At 43.1% G+C, this 20148-nt stretch overlaps 2 protein-coding genes across 4 annotated transcripts in view; one reads left to right on the top strand and one right to left on the bottom strand.

Annotated features, from left to right (window-relative positions):
• Positions 1–478: 478 nt before the first annotated feature.
• LOC123769960 (transmembrane protein 145) lies at positions 479–15134 on the top strand. Its single transcript, XM_045761478.2, has 12 exons — positions 479–804; positions 1403–2945; positions 3302–3451; positions 3958–4158; positions 4266–4344; positions 6205–6276; positions 6745–6894; positions 7812–7984; positions 8551–8723; positions 10449–10569; positions 10816–11022; positions 13380–15134. The coding sequence occupies exons 2-12, from the start codon at positions 2649–2651 to the stop codon at positions 13773–13775; spliced, it is 2019 nt and encodes a 672-aa protein (XP_045617434.1). The 5' UTR covers positions 479–804; positions 1403–2648; the 3' UTR covers positions 13776–15134.
• Positions 15135–16907: 1773 nt separating this feature from the next.
• LOC123769961 (tubulin beta-4A chain) overlaps positions 16908–20148 on the bottom strand; it is a 52226-nt gene continuing 48985 nt past the window's right edge. For all 3 annotated transcript variants that reach the window (XM_069301072.1, XM_069301073.1, XM_045761480.2), the window contains 2 exons: positions 19765–20071; positions 16908–19275 (listed from right to left, as the gene is read on the bottom strand). In XM_069301072.1, the coding sequence (XP_069157173.1) occupies positions 19069–19275; positions 19765–20071 (514 nt within the window). In that variant the 3' untranslated portion in view covers positions 16908–19068. The remainder of the gene's footprint in view (positions 19276–19764; positions 20072–20148) is intronic.

Here is a 20148-nt window from a genome sequence, read left to right as displayed (position 1 = left end):
ACCATATAATATAATAATTGTGTCGGGGACAGGAAGCCAGAGTGTATTCATACACGTTAGGCTTTTATCGAGGTGCAATTTTGTTTTTTTCTTGTACTATTTTTTACTTTTCTTTGAAATACTTCTTTTCCGACGTCAGCGTTCATTCCTCAGTGTAGTTGACCCTCACACCCAACCCGTCTCAAATACTTCTGGAGTTATTTAACACTGCATTCTTTGGTGTTTGAAATACTGTACAATAGTGACTTATATCTAGCAGATTTAGGACAAACCACATATATAGATTAATTGCACATATAATGATGTAGGCAATGTGGAACTTGATTAACATATTCCATGTTGATATGATCATACATATTGTTGTTGTGAAAACGCTATGAATTGTGATTTGTTAATGAAGCATTTTAAGCAATCTTTTAGCAAGTAGCAGCCAGTGTTGTGTAGCGTTGCTATGGCAACAGTTCCACTTGTCCGAATACGCTTCTCGACGTTCATTACACGCATGAATAAACACGACTAGGAATGTCTAAATCAAATAAACGTAGGCTATGCAACTACAAAAAGTTTGATAACAAAAAAAATAACATAATGCAAAGTGTATATAAATATTTGTTTAATAATAACTAAAGTGAGTCATTGAGAGTAAAGGGTTTCGGAGAGGACGAGTGCCTGTCATACCAGTATGGACAAGCTTACACTGTGAGGCCAGGTGTCATGAATGGTACCTCATACCCTTTGGCAGTGGCACCTCATACCCTCTAGCAAGACTCATACCCTCTGGCACTCCACTCCACTATTAAACTGGTACGTATCATCACCTATCTTCAAACCATTACATTACCTACTCATATAATAGGTCTGTAAATAATAACAAAACAATACTTCACATAATTTATTTTGAAAATGTAAATAGTTTATTTCCTCTATACAAATCAACAGCTAATTATAAATAGCTTGACAAGCAACAACAACAAACATTCTAAATACTGTATTCCAGTTTATAAAATGCATGTTTCTCTAATTATGTTGTCTCGGCTTCTGGCATATATAGATACTGAAATTCCAGTAAACTTTTGTCTTTAATATGCTGTTGACTGTTTTACAATGCTCTTAGCTAATAATACATGATTTATTGAATAATGGCTAGATAAAATCCAATATAGATTTTGTAACTATTGTACATCAATACTATAGTGCTTATATATGCCCATGTTTATAGGCAACACGTTCCCTTGTTGACCTGTACAGGACACTCCACGGGTTGACCTTCAGCGCCCCCATTTAAACCCCTCCAATATGAGCAACTGGGCTGTTGTTGGAAGGAAAATGTATCGATAAAGTTTTCTTAATTAGAATAGACCAAAATTTGATCACATGTATAAATTTTTGTTCTTATCAACAGAGTTCCTGTTTGGTCTCACTCGGCGAGTCCCCAAGAGTTACCAGGGCACACCACAGCCCACCAGAGCCCACTACAGCCCACCAGAGCCCACTACAGCCCACCAGAGCCCACTACAGCCCACCAGAGCCCACTACAGCCCACCAGAGCCCACTACAGCCCACCAGAGCCTACTACAGCCCACCAGAGCCCACTACAGCCCACCAGAGCCCACCAGAGGTGACCATCAGCAAGCATGAGGGTGCATGAGAGGTGGCCAACACTGAGGTAGTCGTGGCCAGGAACACACAGCGGTAGACTCGTCACCAGACTGCTGCTCCGTCCATCCCGTCAACTCTTTAAAGGAAAACATAGAAGGTCGACAAATAGATTGGTAAACACTGCTTACTGTGGATAAATTAGATATTACGTGTTGCAATATATGTAATACTTATTAAAGTGTTAAGTGCAAGTGTGATATATATATATAGTGTGTAGGGGAGGTTGTTCTAGTGGCTTGTAGAACTGTACATCAAAGACTGAACAGTTGGGGAACGCCTGATGTTATATAGTGAGGCTGGTTGGTACAGGGACAGTCTTGCATCTTGCAGGGTTCGATCCCCAGTGGCCCAAGTGGTTGTGCACTGTTCCGTCCCTCCGTCCTCACAGCCTGCTCCATGTCCTCATATCCCTATCCCATCTATCCTAACCTAACCTAGCAAAAATAAGAGAAAAAGAGTGTTGTTTATACGTGACGTGCAGGAAGTGTTACGTGACTGTGACGACGAGGATGAGGCTGTAACAAGGTGATCGTTCACGTCCTGAGACGAGTAGTAATCTTCAGTGATCTAGTGGCACTATTGGCACACAACCAGTGTGATTATATAGGCGCTCCCAGACACACATCAGCAAGAATATTCCTCTCAAACTGGCAGTTATAATTTATAGATATTTGCGTAACTGAAACACAATGACAAAGAAACGGCGAGATGCGCAGTTGGATGGAACAGAACCCAGGAGAACGAGCCGCAGCAGCAGATGCTTGAGGTCTGCAGGCGCAGGCGCAGACCTCAAGGTGTGATTCCGCAACATTACCTGAACCTGCTTGAGTCCCCGCGGAGCTTCATTGGCAAGAATCCATCATCTAACACAAGTCTACCAAGTTCCACGTCAAAATCTGGATGACTTATTTCAAATACGAAAATCACAATTCGCTCGAAGTAGGACGCTGAGTCTTCAGATCACAAGCGGAGCCTTTAAGATCACTGAGATGATGACCATGCTGTATGTAAGCGACATGATAAAGTGCAGAGCCTCGAGGAATAGGTCATGTCGGGTTTCAACGACCCGCAAGGGCAATATTTCGTCGAACTATCCGACCCAGGACTGGTGGGAAGTGACCCGGGCGGCCGCGACTTCGGGAGGGCTGGAAGGACGTGACCTGACATCCCAGAAGGGGTCTCCGAGGGCTTTTTCCTCGAGGTGGGTGTTGATGAGTGTGTGCGTCGTCTGCCTGGTGACTACAGCAGAAGCCAAGGTTATCCAGGGGTTCCTCAAGACCTCTGAGGTAAGTGTTGGTCAAGAGATGCTTCCTTATTATGTAGCTTATATATAACTCCCAATATTACTATTATTATTTTCATGCAATTCTAACTAAATAGTTTCTGTATATGACTCAGTTGTGATCTGAGTCATATACAGATGTATATGACTCAGATCACATATATGTATATAGTGTCATATACTCTTGACACTACATCTTCAATGTTCCCCTGGTGAATATGGCTACCCCCATCTCACAAAATCTCTCTCACAACACTGACTATTGTGAGTTACTTGCATGAACTCGTACATCAACCTTCCATAACGTTGCAGATATAATGTCATTGCTAATTTCTCATTCTTGTGTTGACCATGAGGCAGAAGTGGGCGTTCCTGACGCGGTTCTGCTTCCTCTCGAACGACGGGGCGTTCACCTTCGAGGTGGAGTACAACATAGAATACGCCATGGAGAAACTGCTTCTCTACTACGACTCTCCGCATCAGTGGCCCGCAGTGTACAAGTCCAGCAAGGTTAGCAACTGTGGCTTGTAGCCTCAGCTAAGTCAGTAGTTCCACCTAAGAAAGACCTCGATGCTAGTTTGAACCCCAGTGGCGTTGGTTCGACGTTGATGACGGAGTCGAATTGGTGTATTGCTCTGTATCCTATCGTATCATATAATCTCACAACTCACTGTCACGGCACAACTAACGCACTGATATCGTAACTGATCTTGCTAAAATTGGAACCAAATATATTGATAATGTCAATGTTAACTTCTCTGTTAATTGACATATTGGTTACACCAGTCACTATCGTCGACTTCCAGTCACTGCGGTCGTCTGTTAATCACTGCCGTCGACTGCCAAATACTGTTGTCGACTACCAGTCACCATAACCCTAATATTGTCGACTACTCCGGAATCACTGTTCATGTAGACCTTACCACTGTTCACGTAGGTTTAACTACTCTTCACTTTGTGAAACTTTCTCCAGAAAGTCCACGCCCTGATCACCTGTGCCTGGCCTGTACCCGCAGACCTGCGAGGAGAAGGAAGCAGTCATGAAGAAGGAGAACAACCAGTTTATCAACCTGACCTTAATCTCTGCGAGCTCTGAGTGCGAAGTGGTGCGCCTCCCGGGCGACAAGGCCTTCTACCACTGCAAGGGCACCAGGTCCTTCAGGAGTGTGAGAGAGCGCTGGTGGTTCATCGCCGTCAGCAACTGTGACACCAACAAGGTGAGTCAGGTATAGGCTGACAACACTAGAGAGAAACGCAACACTATAGAGGCAGGCAAGACAAGAGCATTAAGAGTGGCACTAACACCTTGTGGCACTCTTCACAGGGTCTGGAACTGAGTTATCGCATCACCATGACCAACGGCTACTCCTTCTGGTACAAGCACTTCTCTGCCGACGAGTTCTGTAAGTATCTCCGCCAGCTGTTGTGTGTCTACTTCAGCTGTTCTATATCTTCTTCAACTGTTCTGTGTCTTCTTCAGCTGTTCTGTGTCTTCTTCAGCTGTTCTGTGTCTTCTTCAGCTGTTCTGTGTCTTCTTCAACTGTTCTGTGTCTTCTTCAGCTGTTCTGTGTCTTCTTCAGCTGTTCTGTGTCTTCTTCAGCTGTTCTGTGTCTTCTTCAGCTGTTCTGTGTCTTCTTCAGCTGTTCTGTGTCTACTTCAGCTGTTCTATATCTTCTTCAACTGTTCTGTGTCTTCTTCAGCTGTTCTGTGTCTTCTTCAGCTGTTCTGTGTCTTCTTCAGCTGTTCTGTGTCTTCTTCAACTGTTCTGTGTCTTCTTCAGCTGTTCTGTGTCTTCTTCAACTGTTCTGTGTCTTCTTCAGCTGTTCTGTGTCTTCTTCAACTGTTCTGTGTCTTCTTCAACTGTTCTGTGTCTTCTTCAGCTGTTCTATGTCTTCTTCAACTGTTCTCTAAGTAACTTCTTCAGCTGCTTATAACTATGGGTGAAAAATCTGCTATTTTCCGTCCTGCATTGTGGTTTGTTGAGCCTGAAACAGTTGCTCCAAGTTTGTGTCACATCTGACCTTTTGAACAATTGGTCTTAAATCAATATCCTGCAAATTGCTCAGCGTTTTAAAACGTTTCGACGAGATCAGCCCTGTTATGTCTGGTTAGCAGTGTTGTTAGCTCTGTGGCCCTCTGATACGGAAGTTTATTTAGTTCAGGAATCGGCGTTGAACGTTCTCCAAAGCAGATCTGTCTTTCTGAAAAATGACGTCTCTATGTTTAAATACAATAATCCAAATGGGGGCGCACCAGAGATTTATACAATTGTATAACTACCTTCTTTTCCTTGAAATCGAAATTGTCTTTTAACTACACACGGAAATCACACTAACGTGATTAAGGCAGTGTCTGGGATGCTCCCGGAGGCAGGTTCGAATCCTCGTCACGGCCCTTGTGGATTTGTCTTTTAACTATTTCTAGTATTTGTGTTTTTATTTGGATTCTGACTCCAAGGTCCTTTTCTTCGTTAGTCGGCTGCTAGCTAATGTTCCTGATTTGGCAGTTGCGCTGTGCACTGTTATGCCCCACATGCAAGATCTTGCATTTTTCGGTATTAAAAAGCATTTGTCAATCTTCCGACCAGTTGTGGAGTTAATGTAGCTCTCTTCGTAAGGTCTCAATATCACTCTCACTTCCTATTTTACCATAAATCTTAGTGTGCAAATCTTGTAATGTGATTTGTAATATTCTCATCTATCTCATTGATGTTGTTGTTGTTTTAGATTCAGCTCCTGGGAACAACAAGTTGCCAGGAGCACGGGCTACGTACTCACGTAGCCCGTCGTACGAGCTATGTACGAGCCCGTCGTCCTCACCTGGCACGGGAGTTGTGCGCCGTCATTGATGTCTACGACAAAAAGAGATGGTAACAAAATGGAACCTTGCGGCACCCCACTCATCACATTCATTCAGTCACATTCATTTCCATTTAGCGCGCCTTTTTTTAAACACTAGAATCTCTCTAGACAACTAGAATCTTTCTAGTAGTCTGCCATCTATGTCTCGTGTGTCTAATTTCTTTGTCAGTCTTTCATGTGGTACCTTATCAAAAGTGTAAGCAGGTTTGCAAGGCAGGATTTATTTACCAAAACATTATTGCGTAGATTTTAACTAGTTTGTGAAGTGCGATAGGGTTAATAATTTAGCTAATATATTCTCTATACACACTTTAACTCAAATGTTTATTTTATACAGAGTTTAGCTAAAGTATTTTAAGTTGGTTTATTTTTTATATATAATGAATTATTAATTTATTTCAGATGTTCTAAGGACTGACTTAACGGCTCTTGGTCTACAGCTAAGCATTCTATTCCTCTCACTCCTAGCCTCAGGTCAGTGTTTCTACTTACAGGTCAAGTCCAAGCAACAGCTTGAGTCCTAGCAACAGCTAAGAGTCCTAGTGACGGGTAGAGTTAATTATCATTATTCTTATGGCATTATTCTTAAGAATAATTATTCTTATTATTCTTATGTTAATTGTTCTTATGTCGACTTTTTTGTCTATTTAAATCCTGTTATCATAGTGATTGTTGTATCGCGTCTTGGCCTCCAATCTGACCCAATCTTAATGATCCAGCTCACAAGTTGATCAGTAGGAGACCCAAACTGGATCATAATACCAATTCAACTATTTCCATCAACTGGCCCGTCCCCCAGCTAGTTCGTGTTCCCCCCAGCCGACCCGTGTCCCCCCCAGCCGACCCGTGTCCCCCCCAGCCGACCCGTGTCCCCCCCAGCCGACCCGTGTCTCCCCCAGTTGACCCGTGACCTAACACCGCTTGTATGGATGGTGTCCCCAGCGGAACTGAAGAGTCGCCAGCTGCTGCACACCACCTACCGCCTCTACATGGTGTCCCTGGTGGCCCAGGTGTTCGCCCTCGTCTTCCTCAGTGTCCACTACGCCAGGTACGGCTTCGATGGCGTCGGTCTTCACACCACCAAGCTCTTAGGTGAGGCTCTGCAGGGTGACGGCTACGGGGCATGGGCAGGGAGCAGGGCTGATGATCTGGAAGGGGTGAGGGAAGGTCTAGAGGGGTGAGAGAGGATCTAGAGGGGGTGAGGGAGGGTCTAGAGGGGGTGAGGGAGAGTCGGGAGGGAAGTGAGAGAGGGTCTGGAGGAGGTGAGGAAGGTCCTGGTGCACAGGCAAGTTGATAGAAACAGCCCGTCCGCTCGCGTTGCCACAACGGACTTTAAACGATGTATTAAAACGCGCGAACCTAACCTAACCGCCCCTAACATGCGGACCAACGCATATAAACTGTGGTTGTTCTCGAGCCTCTATGATTTATAGTACCACGTTATTAGTCTGTTGGGGCTTTTGATGTCAATATGTGATATATTCTTTGAGCGGTTTTTCCAGTTGGATCTTTAGGCTGAGAGCGACTATCCGGCGGCGACTTAGCGTCAAGGGTGAAGGGTGTTGACACTATACTATGTGTGGTGGAGGGGTAGTAGACCCTGCAGGTGTTGACACTATACTATGTGTGGTGGAGGGGTAGTAGACCCTGCAGGTGTTGACACTATACTATGTGTGGTGGAGGGGTAGTAGACCCTGCAGGTGTTGACACTATACTATGTGTGGTGGAGGGGTAGTAGACCCTGCAGGTGTTGACACTATACTATGTGTGGTGGAGGGGTAGTAGACCCTGCAGGTGTTGACACTATACTATGTGTGGTGGAGGGGTAGTAGACCCTGCAGGTGTTGACACTATACTATGTGTGGTGGAGGGGTAGTAGACCCTGCAGGTGTTGACACTATACTATGTGTGGTGGAGGGGTAGTAGACCCTGCAGGTGTTGACACTATACTATGTGTGGTGGAGGGGTAGTAGACCCTGCAGGTGTTGACACTATACTATATGGTGCAGGTCGACTGCTACACACACTGAGCACAATAATGATGGTGCTGGTGCTGCTCTTGATGGCGAAGGGCTTCAACATCACCAGGGGCCGCCTCCGCCAGGCCTCCGCCGTGCGCCTCACCGTCTTCATGTGTCTCTACTGCACCACTTACATCTCCCTCTTCATATACGAGCAAGAGGTGCGTGACCCCAAACTTTCCCCAGGACCACCATCTTTACTGGCCTCCAGAAGGATCAGAAGCCGGCGGCTTGTCAAAGATCTCTCCATTATTCTTTACAATTTTTCAGTTTAATTTGGAAGCCCACTGAATTCGGACAAAATTTGTGAAACTTAACCTGTATATTTATGTTTTGCCTTACCCAACCTAGCCCAACGTATTACATTTCAACTTAACGATAATAAAAAGGGCCAGATTCACGAAACAGTTACGCAAGCACTTACGAACCTGTACATCTTTTCTCAATCTTTGGCGGCTTTGATTACAATTATTAAACAGTTAATGAGCTCCGAAGCACCAGGAGGCTGTTTAAAACAATAACAACAGTTGATTGGGAAGTTTTCATGCTTGTAAACTGTTTAATAATTGTAAACAAAGCCGCCAAAGATTGAGAAAAGACGTACAGGTTCGTAAGTGATTGCGTAACTGCTTCGTGAATCTGGCCCCTATGGGCTTGACAAACAGAAAACAAGCTTTATGGAACCTCCGTGGTGTGTACGATATGACCTTACCCCCGTGGCCTGCAGATCTTCGACCCCGGGGAGGTGCTGTACCTGTACGAGTCCCCGGCGGGCTACGGGCTACTGGTGCTACGGTCCCTGGCCTGGTGCATGTTCCTCTACGCCTGCTTCTTCACCATCAAGCACTATCCGGAGAAGGCTGGCTTCTACTGCCCCTTCTTCGCTTTCTACACATTGTGGTGAGTTGCTCCTGCACCTGCCTCCTCCTCCTTATGATGGTACACATCTTTGTAATAATAATAATAATAATGTATTTTTATCTAAATACGGCGCTGTACAGTGTTAGATTGAAATATGCTCAATTGATGCTGAATCAATATTATCAATATTAAATCGACATTCAATCAACGTTAACAACATAGAAATCAGTTTGAAAATACTCTGTGGACAATGAAACCTGTATTTAAGACTTCACGGGACTCGTTAGTTGTTGCAACAGAAACTAATCCATCTTAAAGAGCAAAGAGGTCGACCCCAAACACTGCATAGCACTCACCATGCCATCACTGATCACACTGCAAAGTTTGGTGAGCCTAGCCCCAAGCGTTTGGTCCCAACCTTGAAGAGACATACATTTTATCATAGATATGAGAGAGTGCGTGTGTTGGCAACACTGGCATGTGTACTCCGCTTGTAGGTGAATATACACAGACTTTACTGTAGTCCTGGACTATGCTTAGGACTAAAGAGCACTTGCTGGTTGGTGAGTAGATTGCTGGCCTCCTGGAACAACCTCCAGGAGGTTGGTAGGCCTTAATAACCTTCCTGAGGTTGGTAGGTCTTACTAACCCTCCAAGAGGTTGGTAGGCCTTAGTAACCTTTCACTTAAGGCCTCTTTTCACCTGTTAGTAAATAGGTATCCAGAGAGTTAGGCAAATGTTGTGGGGTTGCAGGCTGGGGTGATTGGGTAGTTCAACCTTGGGGGGGGGGAATATTATACCATTGGTTTTGCCAAACATTACAAAAAATAGGGAAGGTTGTGGAATAGTGAACAAGATGCCATCTTAAAGAATTATGCACAATTCTCCAATTATGTCATAATATCATAATATTAACTATATCAAATACTTAGGAGGTTACGCCTATTGGGCCATGATAGACGGATAATTATGTTTTTGTTTTATTTGTATTTTAATAATCTTGTGCTTTAATCCTGTTTTGTTAGTTTCATTGTTTCTTGTATTTGTAATTGTATTTGTTTGGGAGCTGAGGCGTCCACAACATGTCGTATGGCCCCGTCACAATACTCAAGACATACCAATTATTTTGTTCATCATTACAGGAAACATGCCTGTAACTTTTCATCTAACTTGTAATGTGGTGTAACGAACACCTGTCTCTGTAACTGTGTGTGACATACAGGCTCCTGTAGCCAGGTGTGACCTGTCTCTGTAACTGTGTGTGACATACAGGCTCCTGTAGCCAGGTGTGACCTGTCTCTGTAACTGTGTGTGACATACAGGCTCCTGTAGCCAGGTGTGACCTGTCTCTGTAACTGTGTATGACATACAGGCTCCTGTAGCCAGGTGTGACCTGTCTCTGTAACTGTGTGACATACAGGCTCCTGTAGCCAGGTGTAACCTGTCTCTGTAACTGTGTGACATACAGGCTCCTGTAGCCAGGTGTGACCTGTCTCTGTAACTGTGTGACATACAGGCTCCTGTAGCCAGGTGTGACCTGTCTCTGTAACTGTGTGACATACAGGCTCCTGTAGCCAGGTGTGACCTGTCTCTGTAACTGTGTGACATACAGGTTCCTGTAGCCAGGTGTGACCTGTCTCTGTAACTGTGTGACATACAGGCTCCTGTAGCCAGGTGTGACCTGTCTCTGTAACTGTGTATGACACAGGCGTCTGCAGCCAGGTATGACCTCTCACTGTAACTGTGTACCACTTGGCTCCCCAGGTTCCTGTCAGGTCCGGTGGTGATCGTTATCAGCAATCACGTTATCGACAAGTGGGTCAGAGAGAAGGTGGTGAACGGCGTCGACCTCTCCATAACCCTCCTTGGCCACGTCTTCTTCCTGGTCAGTACTGACGAGCTGCCTCAGGGTGTGGGGAGAGGGGGTAGGGCTTGGGGAGAGAGGTAGGGGCTAGGGGGGCATTACAAAAGAGGCGAGGCTTCAGGACATGGATAAGGGGGCTTGGGGCATAATATGGTAAGTTTTGAGAATGGTATAACCCACCCCCACACACCCTGTATAACCAACCAGCCATAACCAATCCTTCATGCGGTAAAAAACCAATCACTACAGTGCCTTCTCCCCCCACAGTTCCTGACTCGGCCTAGTGCTGCCAACAGGAACTTCCCGTACCACGTGCGGACGACGCAGATCACAGCGCTGGAGACCTCCGGCACGGGCGTGGTAGGCAACAACACCCTCGACGCCTTCTCCGCCCACACCTACGCCCCCGACCTGCCCCAGCCCAAGACCTATGCTGCCCCGGACCTCTTCCTCGTCTCCGGCGCCGTCGAGATGGTCAGTACTCTCTGAGGGAGGGTCCTGGGGCATTAATTGGGAGGGTGGAGGGTCCTGGGGCATTAATTGGGAGGGTGGAGGGTCCTGGGGCATTAATTGGGAGGGTGGAGGGTCCTGGGGCATTAATTGGGAGGGTGGAGGGTCCTGGGGCATTAATTGGGGGAGAGGAGAGTCCTGGGGCATTAATTGGGAGGGTGGAGGGTCCTGGGGCATTAATTGGGAGGGTGGAGAGTCCTGGGGCATTAATTGGGAGGGTATTGGGTCCTGGGGCATTACTGGGGAGAAGAGAGCCTTGGAACATTATTGAAGAGCAGTCAACCAGATCAGTTTAGTTTCTTTGTATTAATATGGCTACGACGTGAATTCAAATTTCGCTATTATATACCTGTCATTACATCTATTTTTTTTTGTATTCAAGATTGACTGTTTCACCTTCTAATATTCAATTCATCGCAAATTCTGTGTTGGTTTTAGGACCTGCCAGAGTCGCTAAGCATGTTAGTGGCTTTGTAAGACTGCATCACGTAATCTAGAACTGATGAGATACATTTTGGCTATTATTAGGCTATTACTATTAGACTCATTAGGCTATTAACAAAACATTTTTGTTAAAGCAATTATCTTGAACTTTCTTGCTCTATGTGTGAGCTCTGAGACACAACACAAAAGATTCTATACGAGGAATTGATAAAATAGAGAGAAGTGATGGAAAACAACTAACTACTGTATATAAAGTAAACACAGTGGAAACTGGAGATAAAATCACATCGATTCTTTAAAGAACTTTTTCAGCGTAAATTTAATTTGTTAGATGAAAAAGTTGTGTATTCCAACTCAATATATAAAGTCTTACTATATATAGTCTTACTATATAGTCTTACTATATATATAAGTATATAAATATACTATATATATATACTATACTATACGACTATACTACGTATACTATACGACCACTACTATACTTACTATATATATATACTATATATATATACTATATATATATACTATAGTCTTAGTATATATATAATCTTGCAATATATAGGTGGGTGACGAGGCTTGACCATTAGGCTAGTCAATATTTCTCCGCTGTTTATATACGATATTTTGTGGAAAATATTGATAATAATCCTTGATAAATTATATAGTTAATAATGGGGAATTCTTTACAATTAATTTAAAAGCCATTAGTATATATATTTCATCATACTTGGGCCATGGGGTGTTTAGAAGGGCAAATTTACCTCATTATACGTGCCTTGAAATGGAATTTTTTCAGTAACCTATTTTTGCTTTAATTTTAAAGTTATAATGACAAAGACGTATGTATCCCCCCCTTTTCCTAAAAAAAAACATCTTAGGAAGTTATAAAACATATAATTACAAAGTAATAATAAACTAAATTCAACTTGCCTTATTCTATATGTATTTATCCAAATTACTTCCTCCATTTGGGGCACTCCTGTTGTCCGTATCTTTTAATATTCAGATAATCAGAAGTGCCGTCCTATCCTAAGTATAATCCTGTGGGGGCCCCAGAGAGACGGAGAGAGCTTCACGTGACAACATACTCTCGTCCTCGCAGTTCTGCGAGCACTGAGTGGGGAATATGTTCACCTCGTGGTCATGGGGGTTATCAGCGCCATCTCTTGACTGGATTCAAAAATAATCCATCAGCTGACTTGTGTTTACATAACCCGGATGTGAAAGTGTCTCGGCTCTGTTTGTCTAATGATAACACACTTTGCCTTACGACAGGAATATATACACCGAGAAGTGTATCCACTTCTCGGAGTATATACTGGGTGTTTACTTTAGTATTGGAATAAAACATTCTTACTGGATGGTCATTAAGCACTTGTGTGCCTTAATAATAACCGCCAGAGGTTAATGGGCCTTAAGCCCCCCAAAAACACTGTACAGTACTTTGCTTTTATATATATGGTGTGAATGGTGCCATACTGATTTACAACCGTCTGATAAGGAATTTTATAAGGAATATGAGTATTTGCAATCAACAATACTTACATTTTTAATACACAAATGTATAAGCAAAAATTTCCCACTTTATGTCCATACGGATAATGAGAATATAGCAGTTGTCTTTTCTCTAAGCTAAAATACTGTAGATTTTGCTTGGTATTGTATATTTGGTGTATTTTTCATGTTTTTTATTCACAAATATAACATTAGACCTACTTCTGCAGTTCTTAATATTACTATGTTGACCAGACCACACACTAGAAGGTGAAGGGACGACATCCTTCGTGGTCCCTGCACCTTCTAGTGTGTGGTCTGGTCAACATACTTCAGCCACGTTATTATGATTCATCGCCTAATATTACTGTGTTTTCCAGATCCCTTTACCCGGGCCGAGAAGCATAGTGAAGGATGACAAGAGTTTTCCTCACCGCTCAAGAGGATCACTCGTGTTTCAAGAATGCTCGACCACTCCTCGCAACCTACCTGTAGGAGGCCCACCACCTGTGTTCCAGGACTGCTCGACGACTCCTCGATACCTGCCAGAAGAACCACCACCCGTGTTCCAGGACTGTTCAACGACTCCTCGATACCTACCAGAAGAACCACCACCCGTGTTCCAGGACTGTTCAACGACTCCTCGATACCTACCAGAAGAACCACCACCCGTGTTCCAGGAATGCTCGACCACTCCTCGCAGCGCTCCAAAGAGTTCGACAGGCGCGTTCCAGGCTTCTAAACCTCAATCTGATCAACCACACCTTTTTAACTAACGTCCTCAACAAATAAGAAGTGTATATAAAGCGAGAACCACATTAATGTGGGTAATAACACTGCATTCACTAGGCTCATCGGAGCCTCGGACAATGGTTGCAAGAGCACGTCGTTCTACTGTCCAGTGGTGCCCCAAGGAAAGCTTAAAGTCTTAGTTGAGTACCAGTTAGGCACCTCTGGGACTAGGTAACCTGTCCTCTTAAAAACAACGTCACTTTTGGCCGTTTTCCCGTATGGCCGAAAGTGGACGTAATTTGAAAATGAAAAAAAAAATGAAAATAAATTTGGGATTTTTTTTTTCAACAAGAGTAAGTTAAGGGTCCTCTGATAGGTTAGGTGGGCAGGAAATTCTCATAGTTTCAAAACGTTATGAAAAACGTTAATTAGGGATCCAGTTTGGGCTGTGGAGCAATAGGCTTGCTCATTTGCTGCCAGCTGTTTGAGGCTCTAATGATCCTTGTGAATGAAGAATATATTTTATGTGTAAGCATGCATGTATTTATGTGTGTCTGTATGTACTCACATATTTGTACTCCATGTGAAGGCTTGAGAACACATGTTGTTGTTGTTGTTAAAGATTTAGCTATTCAGGACGGAGTGTCCATGTAGCACGGGCTATGGTGAGCCCGTAATTGAGTTTGGTTATACATGATAACCTTTTTCCTGTGATATTATTGAGAACACAGCCGCACCATAATAATATAGCAGCTGATGCGACCTCACATCAAGACATATAGCATCATGTTCTGGTCCCTGAAGGATATTTAACTGTAACTTGGCAACTCTATGGGAATGGTCACCCAAGTATAGCCGGAAATGCCACAACTGTTTTAAAATCCAACTGTATAAGATCATCAAGGCAAATGGGGGGACCTTTGACAAGCCGCCGGCTTTCTGTTCTCGTCGAGGCAAATTATGTTAGTGGCCCTCATGTAAAATTTCGGTAAATATTTCCATCTGCTCTAGACCAGGAGGCCTGGTCGGGGACCGGGCCGCGAGGACGTTGACCCCCGAAATCATGGCAGAATAAGGCGGTCAATTAAATCCACATCATCTTTTTCATAATTTGGTTTGCCTGAATTTACCTAAGGGTCACTATCCCTAGTGACGACAGAAGACCGGCGGCTTGTCAAAGGTCCATCCCATTGTTCCTGGTGATTTTTCCAACTGGATTTTGAACTGTAATGTTTTGGCATTTGCGGGTAGGCGGTTCCATGGATTTATACCGCCTCAGTATTCCACATAACAATATAGGAAAATGCAGGCGGCCTATTGGCCCATAAGAGGCCGCTCCTCCTTTTTATATCCATCCAAACTTAATAATATATATGTATAACCTACGATATATATATATATATATATATATATATATATATATATATATATATATATATATATATATATATATATATATATATGTATATATATATATATATATATATATATGTCGTAGGTTAATATATATGTCGTATATATTAACCTCGATAATCAGAGCACGACTGTATTGTCTCCAGAGACTGCAGGATGCTAACTACTACTAACCTACGCTTGAAACAATCAAACGAGCTCGTGTCTAGTGTGTTTTCCGGTAATTTGTTCCATAAATCAAGCACCTTATTTCCAGCCACTCTTAAGCTGGAGATATTTCTGATAACTCTAAACCTCGTTTAGAGTCTCTAGTTTGCGAATGTGACCCCTGTAATATTTTGATTTCAAATGTTTCTCATTCTGAACATAGTTTTTGAATGTTTCTTATTTTTAAGATAGCTTCTTTGTCTAGTTTACCAGTTATCGTTAATATTTTATCAAATAGGTTCTTCTTCCATGGAATTCCTTCACCTTATAATTGAAAGTCAGGTAGATGGCTTTGGGATTTTGTTCAGGTTCTTTGTCAGGTGAGCATTCTTGGCCGGGCACCTCTTGACAGGTTGGCTGTTGTAAGTTGTATGGCCGTGTTCTCAAGTCCTTGTCAAGGGGTCCTGAACGTGTTCCGGACATATGTTACTGATGTTACGGTGTCCTCACCTAGTTGTACTCACATCATAATTGTTCTTGCAGGGGTTTGAGCTCTGGCTCTTTGGTCCTGCCCCTCTACTGTCAATCAACTGGTGTACAGATTTCTGAGCCTACTGGGCTCAGGAAGCACACATACAGCCTACTGTGTGTGTGTGTTTATGAGTTTGTCTGATATCCATTCATTTCTCAATTATCATTTCTTTAATTTTTCCTTTTTCTGTCAAGTTCTCTCTATTACATGTCCTCTGTATGTACAGCCGTGTTTCTCTTTCAACTTTTGATCGAAATAACAAATTAATTTCTAACATTTCACATGTGCAACAACAAACAATTTTCTTACCAGTTTTAATAATTTACATAAACAATAAGATTATAATAAATGGTGAAGACGAAAGATAAATTGTACAAGAACTATGCCAATAAAAGATGCACACAATTATATGCTTTTATTCTTTTTTATAAAACCTAAAGTAATGCAGCCTGTCCTCAGGCTCGTCCAACAGGCGGTCGACCCCCACACCAAGTCCATTCTATCCAGCGGTCGACCCCAAAGATGCATTCAGCATTTTTAACATGCTGTTCATTCAAAATAGGAATTTTCTCAGATATAAATAGTGTTATATATTAGCATACTGTGCATATTTAGGCATTGGTTAGGTTAGGTGTTTAGGTTCTGTTGGCAATTATTTTTATTTGTAGTACGTGGGTGAAGCATTTACAGCGTTGTGGTTCGAACACAAGTCGTCAGCGATGAACTTGTTCCGGAAGTGTTCGAACGTCATCAGTTGTGAGTCGTGTGTAAACCGTTTTTCATTCATAAACAGGGGGTTTGGCGGGTGCATGGAATGAACTTTGGCCTTTGTTAAAGAGGACGGGCTGTATGAATACATCTTCAGGGACGGCTACAGCTTTAACGAGCCCGGGCTGAGGATGGGTTGTGTGTAAAGTGTTCTTCTTTCATAAACAGGGTGTTTGGCGGGTGCATTAACTCTCCTCATCTTCGTATAGTCAACTATGCTACTAAATACGCCGAAATTTGTAACCCCGCAAACATATATGACAAAATTCATAAGACATTGCCTCTTAATTTAGAGTGTAAATGAGTAAAAAATATATTATAGTTCTTTAATTACAATTTATTAGAAGGTTCAAATCCGGTGCAGGACACCTTAACTATATCAACATACAGAACATTACAAGTATTTAATAATTTACAAAACCAACAAGTAAAATATAAATGTGACCATTGGGTCGGTATTTCGTCAAGGAATCAAAACTATCCTTTTTTTCTTTTTCCCATTACATGAGTGGTCCTTCGGGTGCATCTATATCAGGTCTCCCTTACATCTATATCGAAAGGACACAAATGTACTGTAGCAGACGATAATGTTCTCGTTTCGTACTATTAATTTTGGAGAGGGTACGAAAATAGAAAGCCGAAAACCAGACTTAACCATTCCCAGGCCTAGTACAGTACATATATATACTATATTAGGCCTAAGATATCATATATTAGGCCTAGGAGTGCTTGGATAGGTAAAGGTTCTTTGGTTATCGTTCCATTTTCTAAGTTCCCCTCATGGCTAACTAAATAATGAAAAAACGGGATCTTTTCTGAGACCAACAGTTCATTTTTGAACATTTCAGCAAATAGTTGGTATCAGCACTATCATTTTAAGAGGACGGGTTGTCATATCAGGAACACTACAAACTCCTTTAAATATTCTCGTCATAATAAACATGATTTAAGGATTGAACAATTGCATGAGTATTTTGTCATTTGTGGAACATGAACAAATTTTTAGGCTTTTTTTCATGTAGTGGTACATGGCTATTATTGCTTTTATTGGTGTTCATAAATATTGGTGCCCCTGAACACGAGGCTTTTCCTGTGTTCATTGGTAAAGTTGCGTCACTGTGCAGCTTTGTCACTGGATGTTCACTGGTACGTTGTTCTTCCATGGATCCCTCCGTGTTCACTGGTACGCTGTTCTTCCATGGATCCCTCCGTGTTCACTGGTACGTTGTTCTTCCATGGATCCCTCCGTGTTCACTGGTACGCTGTTCTTCCATGGATCCCTCCGTGTTCACTGGTACGCTGTTCTTCCATGGATCCCTCCGTGTTCACTGGTACGCTGTTCTTCCATGGATCCCTCCGTGTTCACTGGTACGCTGTTCTTCCATGGATCCCTCCGTGTTCACTGGTACGCTGTTCTTCCATGGATCCCTCCGTGTTAACTGGTACGCTGTTCTTCCATGGATCCCTCCGTGTTCACTGGTACGCTGTTCTTCCATGGATCCCTCCGTGTTAACTGGTACGCTGTTCTTCCATGGATCCCTCCGTGTTCACTAGTACATTGTTCTTCCATAGGTAGCCGGATTTGTTCACTGGATGGCCCACTTCCCCAGAGGTTTTGTTTACAGTTACCTCAGCGTGGACAACAACCAAGTAGTGGTGGTTAGACGTCAACCCAACTTTGATACGACGTTGACTTGACGTCGCTCTTGGATGATCTGCCCACTGGCCACCTGTTCTTGCCTTTGGTATTCACTTATTTCGGGTATTTTGGTTTTCAAGGTTTTTGTCGTGTTAGTTTCTTTGGTATTTTGGTTGGTTATGTCTTGTGGTATCTGGTATCTGCTTCCCAGTTGCCAAAAACCACCGAATCAAGTGTATTAACGATGATAATGTTGACTGAACATTGAAGTAACGTTACTATTGGATACCGTGCCCACTGGGAGCATGCTAGAGTAACGTCCAGTAAATGTTTTCGACGTCGACTCAACGTTAAATCAACGTCGTTTTCTCAAATTTAACCAATGGGTTCATTGCGTGCTTGTTCAATGGCGTTCTTGTATTCTGTAACTCGTTGCTCGTGTTCTGGTCGCTGGTGTAGAGTTAGTAGTGTTCTGGTCGCTGGTGTAGAGTTAGTAGTGTTCTGGTCGCTGGTGTAGAGTTAGTAGTGTTCTGGTCGCTGGTGTAGAGTTAGTTGTGTTCTGGTCGCTGGTGTAGAGTTAGTAGTGTTCTGGTCGCTGGTGTAGAGTTAGTTGTGTTCTGGTCGCTGGTGTAGAGTTAGTCGTGTTCTGGTCGCTGGTGTAGAGTTAGTCGTGTTCTGGTCGCTGGTGTAGAGTTAGTAGTGTTCTGGTCGCTGGTGTAGAGGGTCGTCGTGTTCTGGTCGCTGGTGTAGAGTTAGTCGTGTTCTGGTCGCTGGTGTAGAGGGTCGTCGTGTTCTGGTCGCTGGTGTAGAGTTTGTCGTGCTCACTATATTGGTCATGTTAGTAGGTGTACTCAGCATCCTCCTCTTCCTGCTCCTCTTCCTCGTACTCATCAACAGTGGCCTCCTGGTACTGCTGGTACTCAGACACCAGGTCATTCATATTGGACTCAGCTTCCGTGAACTCCATATCGTCCATGCCTTCGCCTGTGTACCAGTGGAGAAAGGCTTTCCGCTTGTACATGGCCGTGAACTGCTCGGAGATGCGCTGTACACAAACCAGTCTCGTTAATGCATAGAGAAATCACATTCACGTGGTGTATCAATGAGTGCATCAGTATGAGCTATGAGATAGGGTTCGAACCTGCATACTGGGTACTCCTAAGCACACGTTATAAGTCTCGTTAATGTTAAATATTAGTTATCAAATACTATAATAATGTTGTAACCAATGTATATAAACATTTGAGTATTAATTTTAAGGCTGAGCTATACTCTTATAGAATTGATTAATGTCAACTAAAAATATTTATTAATTTATTTCAAATTTGTAAGATAAAATTTAAATTAACTTTTCTCTTAAGTAGCCTATAAGATAAATATGCAAAATATTTCAATATCATATTACAGTGCAACATATGTCACATATATACTTAATTATAAGCGAAATAGTGCCTATAAGCAATAAGTCATATATGTGCTGTCTTGTGCGAGAGCAGGTTGCGCAGTGATCAAAGTGAAGGTGTTGTCTTCCTACCTTGAAGAGATCTTGAATGGCTGTGGAGTTGCCAATGAAAGTAGCGGCCATTTTCATGCCTCTGGGCGGTATGTCGCAGACTGCAGTCTTGACGTTGTTAGGGATCCACTCAACGAAGTAGGCAGAGTTTTTCTTCTGGACGCTGAGCATCTGTTCGTCCACCTCCTTCATGGACATGCGGCCACGGAAGACAGTCGCCACTGTCAGGTAGCGACCGTGGCGCGGGTCGCAGGCAGCCATCATGTTTTTAGCGTCAAACATCTGAGCAGTGAGTTCCGGTACCGTCATCTTACTGAACTGTTGAGACCTGCAGTACAACCACGCATATTACATTCTTACAAGAATGTAAGAATTATTACATTCTTACAAGAATGTAAGAACTCT

Source organism: Procambarus clarkii, chromosome 45 (assembly GCF_040958095.1).
Source record: "Procambarus clarkii isolate CNS0578487 chromosome 45, FALCON_Pclarkii_2.0, whole genome shotgun sequence".
Classification (NCBI taxonomy): domain Eukaryota; kingdom Metazoa; phylum Arthropoda; class Malacostraca; order Decapoda; family Cambaridae; genus Procambarus; species Procambarus clarkii.
Note: the sequence above shows the minus strand (reverse complement) of the source record. Positions and strands in the feature narration are given on the sequence as shown.

Bases quoted from the DNA above. Each gene is read 5' to 3' on its own strand.
- LOC123769960 (XM_045761478.2), top strand. From the start codon at position 2,649: ATGATGACCATGCTGTATGTAAGCGACATGATAAAGTGCAGAGCCTCG. The intron at 8,724-10,448 runs GTGAGTTGCTCC...TTGGCTCCCCAG, and splicing joins TTCGCTTTCTACACATTGTG to GTTCCTGTCAGGTCCGGTGG. The intron at 11,023-13,379 runs GTCAGTACTCTC...TGTGTTTTCCAG, and splicing joins TCTCCGGCGCCGTCGAGATG to ATCCCTTTACCCGGGCCGAG.